Consider the following 14,311-nt stretch of genomic DNA (forward strand, 5'->3'; position numbering starts at 1 on the left):
CACTATGGCTAATTCAACTTTTATGTTAGCTGATTGTCACGGGGTGATAGTTTTGCGCAGCAAGTTCCCGTGCGGCACTTGAGCGACCTTAGCATGTAAGTCGCCAAGTAAGCCTAGATTACTCCCTAAACAAGTCAAGCACACACACTTGGAGAAAATATTAAGGGTAGTAAGAGTGGAATGGCCAAAGATGATTGTATTACACTTTGAATAATTACAAGAGTGTTTGTACAAGAGAGCTTGAGAGCTAGTGTGCTAGTTGTGTTGTGTGGGTGTGTTGGTGGTTGTGTGAATGATGGTTGCTCACCCATATTTATAGGGGGTGGAATGCTTAATTCTAGAGAATTCTATTACAAGTGGCAAAACACTAAGGGACCCAAGTGGTGAGTCATAGAAAGTTCTAGTGAATGGATAATATGTAGAGAGTTCTAGACCTTTGGGCTTTGGTGGACTTTGGGCCTTGGTAGGGGTTTTGCTAAGTGCACCCCAGCTAGTTAGTTGTCTTGGTGGCCCAAATTCTAAGTTAACCCCCACTTCTAAGTGTATCCACCTTGAGTGCCAAGCGAGCCCGTGACAATCCTCCCCCACCTATGTTCGCGGCGTCCTCGTCGCGTTGTTGTGTTTGTAGAGCTGCACATGTTCTGCGAATTGCCATAGATCGTCTTCGCGCTCCCATGTTGCTTCACTCTCGGGGAGGTTCTTCCATTTCACCAAGTACTCGTAGTAAGCCGGTATGCCCCGTCTTCGAATTACTCGATCCGCAAGAATGTACTCCATGTCCTTGTTAATAACGGTGACAACGGTGGTTGGGGCACGCCTTGACTTGCCTCGGCTTGGATCTCCCGCGTCTCCATGGTATGGCTTGAGCAAGCTCACGTGGATGACCGGGTGGATCTTGAGTCTTGGTGGAAGTTGGAGTTGGTAGGAGACCTTGCCCACGCGTCGAACTACTTCGAAAGGCCCTTCATATCATCTCACTAACCCTTTGTGGACTTTCCGCAACGTCTTGAACTGTTGGGGTAGGAGCTTCACCATCACTTGGTCGCCTTTCTTGTACTCGACGTGGCGTCTCCTTGAGTCAGCCCACTTTTTCATTCTCCGAGCGGCCCTGTCGAGGTATGCTCGCGTGATATCCGCTTCTTCATGCCATTCGCGAGCGAGTTTGTGGGCTGCTAGGCTCTTTCCTTCATAGGTCGAGGCTATTGCGTTGGGCGTTGTCGGCTGAAATCCCATGATGATCTCGAATGGACTCTTGCCCGTAGCCTCGCTCCGTTGTAGGTTGTATGAGAATTGGGCAACGTCCAGCAACTTCGCTCAATCTCGCTGGTGAGCGCTCACATAATGCCTAAGATACATCTCGAGTAGGCTATTGATGCGCTCGGTTTGTCCATCCGTTTGTGGATGGAAGCTTGTTGAGAACTTGAGGTCGGTTCCCAACATCTTGAAGAGCTCCGTCCAAAAGCGTCCGATGAAGCGTGGATCCCGGTCGCTCACGATGCTTTTTGGAACTCCCCAAAGTTTGATGATGTGCTTGACAAATAGGCGGGCAGCCTCATCCGCTTTGCAATCGGTCCGTGCGGCGATGAAAGTCGCATACTTGCTATAGTGGTCAACTACCACCATGATGCTTCCACACCCCTCGGACTTGGGTAGGGCCGAGATAAAGTCCATGGTGACACTCTCCCATGGTCTTGATGCTGTTGGTAAAGGCTCCAATAGTCCCGCCGGAAGTTGGCGATCTGCCTTATCTTGTTGGCACACGAGACATGTCCGCACGTAGGTCTCGATGTCATCCCCCATGTGAGGCCAAAAGTAGGAGGCTTGGATGAGTGCGGTCGTGCGCTCTACTCCGGGGTGGCCAGCCCACTTCGAGTCATGGCACTCCTTGATCACCTCTCGCCGTAAATTTCCCCACCGCGGTACAAATAGTCGGTCTCCCTTGGTGAGGAGGATGCCTTCCTCTTGCCAAAATCGCCTCGTCTTCCCTTCAAGCACTTTCCCCAACAAGTCTTCCACCAACGAATCTTGTTGGAGGCCTTCCTTGATGCCCATGACAAGATCGGACTTTGGCTGGCTCATGCTAAGTGTAACCAATTCCGATTTGCGGCTTAGAGCATCCGCAACAACGTTGGCTTTTCCGGGCTTGTACTCGAGCCTATAATCAAATTCCGCAAGAAAGTCTTGCCACCTTGCTTGCTTGGGGCTCAACTTCTTTTGTGTTTGGAAGTAGCTCGTGGCTACGTTGTCCGTCAAGATCACGAAGTGTGAGCCAAGCAAGTAGTGTCGCCACACTCGTAGGCAATGCACAATGGCTGTCATCTCCTTCTCTTGCACGGTGTAGCGGCGTTCCGTGTCGTTGAGCTTCCGGCTCTCGAATGCTATGGGGTGACCTTCTTGCATGAGTACTCCGCCTATGGCTAAGTCGGAGGCATCCGTTTGAACCTCAAATGGCTTTGTATGGTCTGGAAGTGCAAGGACGGGCCGTTAGGAGATAGCCTTCTTCAATTCTCCAAAAGCGCGTTGGCATTCCTTGGACCAATGCCACGTGCGGTTCTTCTTCAGCAGCTCGGTCAAGGGTGCCGCTTTAGCCGAATACCCTTTGATGAAGCGGCGGTAATAGTTCACCAACCCGAGGAAAGACCGGAGTTCGGGTACATTGGTAGGAGGTTGCCACTCAAGTATAGCCTTTACTTTCGAGTCCTCCATCATGAGTTTCCCGTCCGCTATCTTGTGGCCAAGAAACTCCACCTCTCGTTGGGCAAATGAGCACTTCTCCAGCTTGAGGTAGAGTTCATTGTTGCGTAGTACTTGGAGAACTTGCCGTAAGTGTTGGGCATGTTCCTCGAGTGTGGTGCTGTACACCACAATGTCATCCAAGTACACCACAACAAAGCGGTTGAGAAACGGTTGGAGAACTTTGTTCATGAGAGTGCAGAATGTCGCCGGTGCATTGGTGAGACCAAACGGCATAACAAGAAATTCGAAAGAGCCATACCTGGTCACGCACGTCCTCTTTGGTTCGTCACCCTTGGCGATGCGCACTTGGTAGTACCCGGACCGTAGGTCGAGCTTGGTGAAGTACCGCGCGTTGCCGAGTTGATCGAACAAGTCCGCAATCAAAGGGATCAGATACTTGTTCTTGATTGTAATCTTGTTGAGCGCCCGATAGTCGATGCACATGCGTAGAGATCCATCCTTCTTCTTTTGAAAGAGCACTGGTGCACCGAATGGGGCCTTGGAAGGGCGGACGTAGCCCGCGTCGAGCAAGTCTTTAAGTTGCCTCCGCAACTCTTCTAACTCGGGTGGCGCCATGCGGTAAGGCGCTAAGGCTGGCGGCTTCGCGCCTTGCTCTAGCTCAATCTCATGTTCCACCTCTCGACTTGGTGGGAGCTTCTTCGGGAGCTTCGGAGGTATGACGTCCTTGAACTCATTGAGGACGGCTTGAATGAGTGGAGGAGGTTGGCTTGACAAGTCTTCTCGACCTTCTTCATTACTCACCTCCCGAATGGAAACCAAGAAGCTAGGGTCCTTCCGAAAAGCCTTTTTGAACTGCATGGCGGAGAGCGCCTTGTCCGCGGTCTTCGAGCGCTCGGCTGGAACCATGCACGCCATACTCCATATTCCCATCGAGGATGCTTAGGGAGTTCGTGGCCGGCAGTGGAAACGCATGGACTCGGTCGAAGAACTCCATGCCGAGGACCATCTTGAAGTTGTCCATGGGCACGATCGAGAAGTCGAGCTTTCCGCTCCACGTTCCAAGAATAACGCGCACTCCTTGTGCGGTGCCCGCAATGGGCTTGGCGGGTGAGTTTACCGCCTTCATTGTGCCTCCGTCCTTTGTCACCTTTAGGCCTAGGCGCTTAGCCTCTTTTTCTGAGATGAAGTTGTGGGTGGCTCCGGTGTCGAGCAATGCCCGAACAGCTTGCCCATTAACTGTGGCGTTCACATACATGAGCCATTTTCTCGTGGCTGTGGGCGGATGGCTTTCAAGCGCTCCAAGGCGTTTGAGGAAACCCACTCTAGGTTGGGGTTCTTCCGGTGTTGATGGAGAGTCGCCCTTGAGCTGAGCGGCGAGGGTGCTAAGCGACTTTTTCTCTGGACAGTCACGCACCCAGTGAGGGCCATTGCAAATGAAACATGGGCTTCGAGGCTTTGGCGGCTGCTGTTTTTCTGTCTTGCCTTGCCCGCTCTTGCCGCTTAGAGGCTTTTTCTGTCTCCATTCCTTGCGGTTGCGGCCCTTGTCCTTTCGGCCCTCTCCCCCACCTTTGCCGTGGCTAGGCCTCTTGTCTTTGGGCTGGGCGGAGTAATCGGAGAGTGATTCCGCAATGGTAATGGCATCGTCGAGAGTTTGCACGCCACACCTATCAAGCTCCGTCTTCGCCCAATCTTTAAGGCCGTCTTGAAAGTAGAAGAGAGAGTCCTTATCGGACATGTCGGAAATCTCAAGCATAAGGGTGGTGAAGTCGTTGATGTAATCGCAGACGCTACCCATTTGCTTGAGCCGACGTAACGCGCTCGTGCTTCCTTCTCCGCATTGCTTAGGGCAAAATGCTTGCGAAGTTCCTGCTGAAATTCGGCCCATGTGCTGATGGCGCAAATGCCCTTGCCCATCTCACCGTGTTTCCGCTGCCACCATAGTTGCGCGGAGCCTCAGAGGAATGTAGGCGCGGTGCCTACCTTTGACGTATCATCTTGGACACCCATCGCGTCGAAATATTGTTCTAGCCCAAACAGAAAGTTATCCACCACAATGGCGTTGCGTGCACCATCATAAGTATCGGGCTTGGGCACGTCAATGCGGCGCGCATCACTCGAGCTTGCGGGAACCGCAGCTGGGCTAGGCGTGAGTGTGCGCTTGTGCCAAGCCCAATCCGAGCGGACCTCGTCAACCTCCGCACGGACTGCACGCAACTCATTTTGCACAAAGGTACGCAAATTGAGCAGCTCGTCATGGAACGCTCGAAACTCCCCTCGGAGAGAGTCGGCTTGGTCTTGCATAAGGGCTTTGGTGGCTACTGTGAATTCGCCATATTCACCCTCAAGGCCATCGACTCGCTCCTCTAATGTATCAAGGGTGTCTTGGACAGCGGCCATTGACATTTCGAGCGTGGCAACACGAGGTTCCAATGCATCCATAGAAGGGGCTTTGGACTTACCTCGGGACTTTGGCTGTCCGCGTCCTCCCTCCTCGCGGCCACGAGCTTGCTCCTGTACTTCCACACCGAGTGCGCCATCTTGCAATTTGCTGGAAGGATTGGCCATCATCTATGAGCTAGTTTGCGTGTGGGTGCAAACCGTAGCTCTGATACCACTTGTCACGGGGTGATAGTTTTGCGCAGCAAGTTCCCGTGCGGCACTTGAGCGACCTTAGCGTGTGAGTCGCCAAGTAAGCCTAGATTACTCCCTAAACAAGCCAAGCACACACACTTGGAGAAAATATTAAGGGTAGTAAGAGTGGAATGGCCAAAGATGATTGTATTACACTTTGAATAATTACAAGAGTGTTTGTACAAGAGAGCTTGAGAGCTAGTGTGCTAAGTGTGTTGTGTGGGTGTGTTGGTGGTTGTGTGAATGATGGTTGCTCACCCATATTTATAGGGGGTGTGGAATGCCTAATTCTAGAGAATTCTATTACAAGTGGCAAAACACTAAGGGACCCAAGTGGTGAGTCCTAGAAAGTTCTAGTGAATGGATAATATGTAGAGAGTTCTAGACCTTTGGGCCTTGGTGGACTTTGGGCCTTGGTGGGGGTTTTGCTAAGTGCACCCCAGCTAGTTAGTTGTCTTGGTGGTTCAAATTCTAAGTTAACCCCCACTTCTAAGTGTATCCACCTTGAGTGCCAAGCGAGCCCATGACATGATGCCTGATAGTGATGGCATACCCAATAGAGAATGAAATCATCAGTTTCTGACTTGTGCATTTATCAGAACGCATGTGACTGAGCCCATTAACTTTAGTATCGGCCCATGTTGTTGGGCCTAGAACCAGCCCAATCATCTCGATAATTCATTCCGCAATACTACCGCGAGGAGGACACGACATTTCGTACACAGCGAAGAAAGGGTGGGCTCTGATGAGACTGGGAGTGGATATTTGTCAAAAATCAAATGTCATAGTGGTTGGTTGGCGATGATCGTGGCGGAGTGGTTGCGCTTCGCACCCCACCCGGCGCATTCTAGCCTCATTCCCTCTCCCACTCAGTCGTTGCGCTTGGCGCCCCCACCCATCCTTTTTACTCGAAATAATGATAACGACAACAACCACGCAAATCACCTCCTCCTCCTCCTCCTCTTCTTCTCCAACTCCTTACTTTGCGCACCACACCCTCCTACCATGCCAACCCCTTCGACTAAGCGGGTCCCACCGCCTTGCTGGACCACCGACGAAACCCTAGCCCTCATCAACGCCTACGGTGCCAGGTGGCTCTCTCTCAATCGTGGCAACCTCCGCACCTCCGACTGGGATGCCGTCTCCTCCGCCGTCTCCGAATCCACCCCCGGGGCTTCTAAGTCCTCCATTCAGTGCCGTCATAAGATCGAGAAACTGCGGAAACGGTATCGTTCCGAGAAACAGCGCTCTCTGTCGTTTCCAGGTCGATTTGTTTCTTCTTGGGACCTTTTTCCTTTATTGGATTCTATGAATTTTGGGTCCTCGTCTGCCCCCGGGCTTGGTAATCAGAGTCGTGAACTTGTTGATCAGAAAGTTGTGGATGTTACTGAGTTTCGAGTAAAAACTAGGAATGATAAGAGTTTAATGAGTAAATATGGGAATATTGACGTTGATTTCAATCCAGATTTTGCTTTAAGAAGTGGGTTAATGGGGAATTACGAGAATATTGATTTTGGTGACGATTTTGGAGGTTTAGATTCTAGGGCAAAGGATTATTTGAAGGTTAATGGTGATTTTGGAGTTGGGTTTGGCATGAAAATGGGAGTTGATGATACATATTTTGTAACGCCTCAAGGGTTTCGATTGAAGAGTTATGAGAATATTGATGATGGAAAATCATGTCCTAGACTTGATTTTAATCATGGTGTTGATGGGTTTCCTGTGAGAACCTTTGGTGATAGGATTTCTGTGCCACCACCGGGGTTTAAGGCAGAGAATTTTGTCAGTGTTGAGGCGAATTTTAAACCTAATGCATACTATGATGACCATGCTGATTATGTGGTTGCTAAAGGTAGTGGAAGTGAGTTTTATGCTAAATCCCTTGGTGATGGCGATTTTGTGCCGGTGGGAACTAGATTGAAGAATTATGGGAGGGTCAATGGAAATTGGAATGCTACTGTTGATCTTCGGGGTATGAATGTGCATGATTCTTCTTCAAGATTGAGGTTTGGGAAGAAGAATGGTGATGGTGGGGTTAAGAGAGATTTGGATCCTTTTGAGGAGTTGGTTTCATCAATTACATTGTTAACAGAAAAGTTTGTTAAGGTGGAGAAGATGAAGATGGAAATGGCAAGGGAGACTCAGAAAATGCGAATGGAGATGGAGAAAAAGCATAACCAGATGATATTGGAGTCACAGCGACATATTTTCGATTCTTTTGTGTCGGGGCTACTGGAGAACAAGAGGAAGAAGAAGGTGAAGGTTTATGGAGCGTCGCCTAAAACAACTTGAAAAGGAGACAAGGTTTAGAGAGTTGATACTCGAATTATAGCATCAGATTGTGGATAAATGGAAGGTAGCTGAGACAGTGCGGTAACAATAGTTCTTTTTGAAGTTTGGAATTAAGATGCTATGGAAGTTGCATTAGTTAGAGATTACATTCCTTTCCTAACTTTACAATAGGATGATGTTTTCTGGAGGTGGGATTTTTTGTATCTTGGCAGACGGTTTGGTCAGCTGATTTTGATCTTTATGCTGGCCGTTCATGTGAGTCTGTCAATTCTCACTCTCTTCCCTTTTTCTGACTTGAATCTTTTTCAAAAAATTAATATACATCAACTGGATTACAAAACGAAATTCATATTTTTTTGCCTGTACTCTTTGTGTATGCAAGATTGGGTTAGTTTCATCTTGGATTTGCAAAACTTAAAACAACCGTTCGGAAGTTATCCTTTTGGATAATGGATTTAAAGTTTTGCTAGCTGGATAGTGGAATCATTGGAAGATTGCGTAAATTTAAAATTTTAAGCTTCTACATACATCTAATTTGAAAGTCCGTTGGAGTTTATGGATATCAGAAAATAGGGTCTTCATTTCTAGGGGATTGCGAATCCGGAATGATTTGGATTTGAAACTTGGTCGTTTTTTCTTCTAATTTGGTCCCAAAAGAATGTATCAAGTTCGTTGATTTGTATTTGAACTAGATTGAGAGAGCATCCTGATGCTGAAATGCTGTCAAATACTGTTTTTGAAGATTTGTTGATGACTACTTGTATCGTAGAACAGTGGAGTATTATAGTTCTCAATCCAAAATTTTTGAGGTTTAAGCTCACTTAATTCAATATTATAGAAACTTAAGTTGGAGGAAAAGATTTTTATTGTGAAGTTGACATAATTTGATTTTTTTTAAGGGTAAATTTTATCATACCTCTTATTAGATTGATATATTTTAATTTATCCTCCAAAAAGATGTTTAAAAACTTAAACTTAGTCTCTAAATTCTGAGAAATTTAACTATTGACTAACGTTGGCTAACGAAAGTACGATAATACCTGTTAATTATAGAATATATTGCCTGTTGTATTTATATTGGAGAGATAAATGATCCTTTATACCCTTACTGTTTCTAAAATAAAACTAATTCAAATTTTATGTGCACACTAACAAAAATCACCCTCTAATCTCTTTTTTAGAAAATAAAACAAAATCACAATAATAATATTTCAAAAAACAAGAATATTACATGTTAACCCAACAAAAACTACCCAAAAACCTCCTTCTACACACAATTACAAAGAAAATCTCACCCTAATCTATGAAGATTCTCAAGTTTAAACAAAAATATAAAACAAAATCTCAACAATAATATTTCATAAAACAAGAATATTGCATGTTAACCCAACAAAAAACTACCTGAAAACCTCCTTCTACACACAATTACAAAGAAAATCTCACCCTTAATCTATGAAGATTTTCAAGTTTAAACAAAAATTATAAATTTTGAAATAAAAATAAATAAATTTATAAATAAGGGAAAAGTTTTTCTCTCTCTTCTTCTTTCTTCTTCATCTTCCTCTCTGTTCATTTTTTTCTTTCCTCTTTCACACACTTAGCAACTCCACAACTACTTTTAAATCCAAATCAGTGCTCATTGCATAGCAAAGCCCATGACCGCGCAAGGAATTCCAAGGGAGCCCATGGCCGCACGCGGCCATGCCAAGCAAACCTATGGCCGCGCACGGCTAAGCCAAGCAAGTATTTCTCCGTTAACCCCAACCAAAAACCACCCAAATTCCTCTCACCAAACACAAGGTTTTGGCTGTGATTGGCTACCATTGGGGATGTTGTTTGCTCAAATGTGCTTGTTGGAGTCGAATGAATTAAATGGCAGGTTGAATTGACAGCAGTTATGGCTAGCTTGGTGGCAGCGAATGGGTGGTGGAGCTCCTGATTTGGAGGATTTGAGTGACGTTGCCGTGGCAAATCAAGGTAGAAGAAGGTTGGGCTTTGGCCAGCTATTGCTAGCGAGTTGTCTGATGGCGGCAAGGACTGTGGAATTGCTGTGGTGGGAGACGGGAGTGGTAACGGCGTGATGGCTACTGTTTTTGAAAAAAAATTTGGCTTTTTGTCCAAATTAATTGGCTTCTTTTGTACCGCTGCTTATTCATTCCCCATTGCCTTTAAGAACATCATTGCAGTTTATTCTCCACATTCAATCAAATGTTAAATAGAAAAAAAAAGAAAAAAAAAAAAGAAGAAACAAAGGCAAATCATTGTTAGGTTTTGGAAGAGAAACAAAGACGCCTACCGTCCCAAGTTTTCAATAAAAGGGGAAGAAAGCAATATATAAAAAGTAAAATGGGGGTGTGAGGAGGAGAGTCACACAGAATGCAACGGAATGAAATTACGGGGCCACCGGGGAGACTTTCTTTTTGACAATGGCTGTTGTAGCAAAGTACCATAAAAAACATGTAATGCCCCCATCACCATCAGATCTTTCTAGGTCAATTCAGTAGATTGATCCCATGCCTATCTTTTATTAATTATTAAAAAGATCTAGCAACAAACAAATTTCTTCAACAGACTGAATTTAATTTGTGGATCTTGTTTAAACAGGCCTACAATACAAGGTGTATATATACCTTCTTTCACTTGTGAATGTGAATATTTACCTTCAGCGCTCAAGTACTGGACAGACACTCTGAGGTCATCTTCCCAATGTTTATTGCTCAAATCAATGGAGCAATCATGCCTTCATTGTACAGAGTGAAATCTTTTTCCGCTCTCTCTAGAGGATGGTGACAACTTGCCCATTTTGGATGAGCTAGTAAGTGACAAAAAATGAGAACTGAACTTGCATTTTGCCAAGAGATTCAACACTGTAATCATCATTACACGCTATGGCCCGAAACGATCTCAGTCATCCAGGCACCACGCCTAATTATAGAGGATATTCTTCACATCTTGCTCAATTTTCAAACATTATAATTTAACCATGACACATGGACGGAAATGAAAAGGTGCCACAGAAAGTAAAAGGGACTAAGGCTCGGTTTGGGATTATAGTGTCACAGCTGCTGCGAAATGTTTGCAATCATTTTATTAAAAGTTCGTTAGTAAGAGTATTATATATATATATATATATATTATTGAATAATTGTAAGATAAAATTAGTTTTGTTTTCGAAGCAAGTTAAAAGTATTTATCAAATAATACAGTTTTGATTTGGAAGTTTTATTTGATGAACCTTATATAAATATATAAGGTTTTATTTGATATTTAGGTATTGTAACTTAAAAGATATAGTTGTTATAAAAAAAAAAGATTATAACAATAAAACAAAAGTTTATAGTGTGTCGTAAATATAATTTTTACATCATCATTTTGCCAAAAATGATAAAAATATTATAGAATTTTCACATATAATTAACTTAATTGTCAAACCGCAATACCAAGTGTTTATCAAACAATTCAATACTCTTAACTTTTAAGTTACAAATATCGAACTGCAATGTTAAATATAACTAAATATAGAACTCTGCCACTCTCTTTAGTTTTTTCGTTAATGTTTCATCTTTCTATTATTTTGGCCTTACTTTCATCTAATTATTTGCATTTCTATTTGATGGGAAATCATATTTTTACTTACGAGGATTCCGTGAAACTTACATTGTAACAACCCCAAAAACCTACATGGTTGCTTACAAATTAATATAAAAAGAAAGACTGCATATAAAACATACATCTTCATTTCTTATTATTAAAGCATTTGGATATCTAGCTTACTTTGTTGGACTGATGGATTTGGCACTTCTTCAACACCCCCCTTCATTTCTTCAGCTTCATAAGTTGAGTGAACACCATAGAGCACATAAAACAAAGTTATCAAACATGTCCACATAGCAAATCTTTGGTAGGAGAGTAGCTTTAGTGTTGTCATAAGAAAGACGTTTAGGAAAATTGATATAGCTGCCGGCCATGGCATGAATGGCACTGACCATCCAGTTGGGTGGCTTACACGAGACATAGAGTAATGGAAGAAGGCCGTGACAATGAGCATTAACCCACCGAATAGCGGCAAGCCCCAAAGTTGTTGCTGAATTTTCAATGATAGAGAGAAGCAAATAGCACAAAATGAGAGAAGGAAGAGGAACAAGAGAGTGTGTGAAGGAGGGTTGTTGCTGATCATCACGTATCGACGGTAGATGAGAGCATTGGCAACTAAATAGAACACCAAGAGTGTGCTGATGGAGATCATTTCAAGCACTATGTTGAGTTCAGTGAAGAGTGCAATTGATGCTGTGCATAGCCCTAATAGTATCAGAAACAAAAATTTTTTAAGCAATTTTTTAAGCACTTCATCGAGAGCCACTTAAGCACCTTCTATGTTCTTAGATAGTGATCATAAGGAAGCTGCATCACTTACCCAAGAAGAGAGTTGCGTTCAATGGAGTTCCGGTTGAAGGATGCACCTTGGCTAGCCAGGTTGGTACAAGCCTGGCCCTTCCAATGACACAAAGATACCTAGCTTGGCCTAACATGGCAACCAAGAGTGAAGCAACAATTCCCAAGCTTGCTCCAGCTCCAACAACGTTGCTCGCCCACGCCCAACCGATGTTTCGGAAAGCCATTGAAAATGATGCGTCTTTCAGTATCTATAATCATTCCAAGAACGCCTTATTACATATTAAGATTTCGAGATTATACATAATTTCTGCTTCATCTAATTAATTTAGCTTTACTAACCTTATTGTATGGTACCATGAGACACAAAGACAAGGCCATGAGGGAATATAGCAAGGAGACAATGAGAACAGAACCAACGATGCCCAAAGGCAAGCTCTTGGAAGGATTTTGGATCTCTTCTGCCAAGGTTGAAACTGAGTCATAGCCGATATAGCTGAAATACACAGTAGCTGCTCCATCAACAATGCCTTTAACACCAAAAGGAGCTAGCCCTCCTGGCTTTACCAAGTTTTGTACACTCCCATTGCAGAAACCAGCAATTATGATGAACCCAAAGAAAACCACATGAAAGATTGTCATTATTAGGTTCAGTATTGAGCTTTCCTTTGTGCTGCAATCCCAAAAAGAAACTTCAATCACTTCCAAAATCTACAGTCACCAAACTAATTAAATAACCCATCACTTGATGATAGTTCAATAACATTAAACAAAAGTTACATAACCAATATTAGCTCTATAATATTAAAAATATCTCATGGGACGAAGCAAGAGGTTTAGAAGAGATCAAACCCGTGACATAGACAAAGAGTGAGAAGCAGAACAAGCGCGACGGCCGGAAAATCCAACATATTGTAACCCTTAAAAAGGCCATCTACTTCTACTCTCCATGAGTTTGGATCATTTTCACCAACAGCATGGCACAAGTAGTCAGTGAAACTTCTTGCAACGGCAGCGTTTGATAATACATACTCCATCAGTATGTTAGCCCCAGCAAAATACCCCACAAACTCTCCTGCAATATTATGGTCTCAAATTCCATGAGCACTCCGAGAATTGAAATTTTTGAGTTAAAGAACAAAATGTACAATATATTTTTTCTCTGCATACCAAAAGTGACTCTTAGGTAACTGAAGGCGCCTCCGGCGACGGGAATCTGTACTGAAAATTCAGTGTAGCATAAAGAGGAAAGAAGAGCTGATATGCCGGCAATGATGTATGATATGAAGACTGAAGGGCCAGAGATTTGAAGGGCAACAGGCCCAGTGGTGACAAAGACACCAACACCAAGCATGCCACCAACACCAAGAGCTACCAAATCATACCACATGAGTTTCCTTTTCATGTCTGCTCCAGACCTTAACCTCACTCGGTTAAGCTCTTGGTCTGGTGTCCATGTTGCAAGCATTCTCTTTCTAAGCCTGTGAGGAGTTTGAGTGAGAGATTGCAGATATTTTGTAAAGAAAATGTTGGTGGCTATTGGAGATTGATCAACATTGGTTGCCATGTTAGTTTTGGTTTGGTTTGCTTTGCTTTCCATGAGAAGGTTGAGGTAAGGGTTTAAATATGCATTTGGGGAGAGAGTGTGAGAGAGGATATATCATCATTAGATTCTTTTTTCCTAAAGGTTGATGGGGAACCAAAAAATAATGTCCTTATCTCCAGTGAAGTGACAATATGACCCTTTTGTATCACACACATTTGCACAACTTTTGAGTACCCCAAGACCCTAAATTCTGTTTAGAGAGAATAGCATGCAGAAAAAGGTAGAAGAAAAGGCCCAACCATTTTGTAAGAGGAATCACTGTGTGAGGAGGAAGCTGTTTGACCTGATCATCTTTTGGAATTTTTCTTCTTCACCTTTGAAAAGATGTGACAAGCATCCATACTTTCATAAAGCAATAACTAAAGATTTCTTTCATTTAACTCAAGAAATAATTGGACTTATTGATTCCTCAACAAGAATATTAATCTCAGTTGCAGTTCCAACAATTGCATTGCCTGCTTCCACAAATTATCAGAAGTTTGTATCCCACGACAGGTTGTATGTATAGAAGACCATTTACCTCATACACGGTTAACTCAAGAACGATGCTCAAGTTGGTGGCTACAATTTGTTTTTCCTAGTTGAATTTAAGAAATGGGAGCTTGTCAAGTTCCTTAATACTATTGTGTTGAGGTAACATAAAAGTGGCTGCTTCAATGTCTGCTTTTGCAACCTACTAAGAGTATATTAAGC

The 14,311-nt window shown here is 43.8% G+C and overlaps 2 protein-coding genes across 2 annotated transcripts; one reads left to right on the forward strand and one right to left on the reverse strand.

Moving 5' to 3' along the window:
• Positions 1 to 6,041: 6,041 nt before the first annotated feature.
• Positions 6,042 to 8,363, forward strand: LOC102624499 (uncharacterized). The gene has a single exon (XM_006477011.4). The coding sequence runs from the start codon at positions 6,130 to 6,132 to the stop codon at positions 7,618 to 7,620; it is 1,491 nt and encodes a 496-aa protein (XP_006477074.2). The 5' UTR covers positions 6,042 to 6,129; the 3' UTR covers positions 7,621 to 8,363.
• Positions 8,364 to 11,252: 2,889 nt separating this feature from the next.
• LOC102614253 (cationic amino acid transporter 6, chloroplastic-like) lies at positions 11,253 to 13,615 on the reverse strand. The gene is made up of 5 exons (XM_006477503.4): positions 13,183 to 13,615; positions 12,865 to 13,087; positions 12,355 to 12,685; positions 12,035 to 12,263; positions 11,253 to 11,919 (listed from the first exon to the last, which is right to left on the reverse strand). Exons 1-5 carry the CDS (start codon positions 13,610 to 13,612, stop codon positions 11,369 to 11,371), a joined length of 1,764 nt encoding a protein of 587 aa, XP_006477566.4. The 5' UTR covers positions 13,613 to 13,615; the 3' UTR covers positions 11,253 to 11,368.
• Between the last annotated feature and the right edge of the window lie 696 nt (positions 13,616 to 14,311).

Source organism: Citrus sinensis, chromosome 3, assembly GCF_022201045.2.
Source record: "Citrus sinensis cultivar Valencia sweet orange chromosome 3, DVS_A1.0, whole genome shotgun sequence".
NCBI lineage: Eukaryota > Viridiplantae > Streptophyta > Magnoliopsida > Sapindales > Rutaceae > Citrus > Citrus sinensis.

What these genes read in the sequence shown, in the direction of transcription:
- LOC102614253 (XM_006477503.4), bottom strand. Translation starts at nt 13,612, where the DNA reads ATGGAAAGCAAAGCAAACCAAACCAAAACTAACATGGCAACCAATGTT. An exon ending in TCATGGTACCATACAATAAG is followed by an intron (nt 12,264 to 12,354) that starts GTTAGTAAAGCT and finishes GAATGATTATAG; the next exon opens with ATACTGAAAGACGCATCATT. An exon ending in GAACGCAACTCTCTTCTTGG is followed by an intron (nt 11,920 to 12,034) that starts GTAAGTGATGCA and finishes TGATACTATTAG; the next exon opens with GGCTATGCACAGCATCAATT.
- LOC102624499 (XM_006477011.4), top strand. Translation starts at nt 6,130, where the DNA reads ATGATCGTGGCGGAGTGGTTGCGCTTCGCACCCCACCCGGCGCATTCT.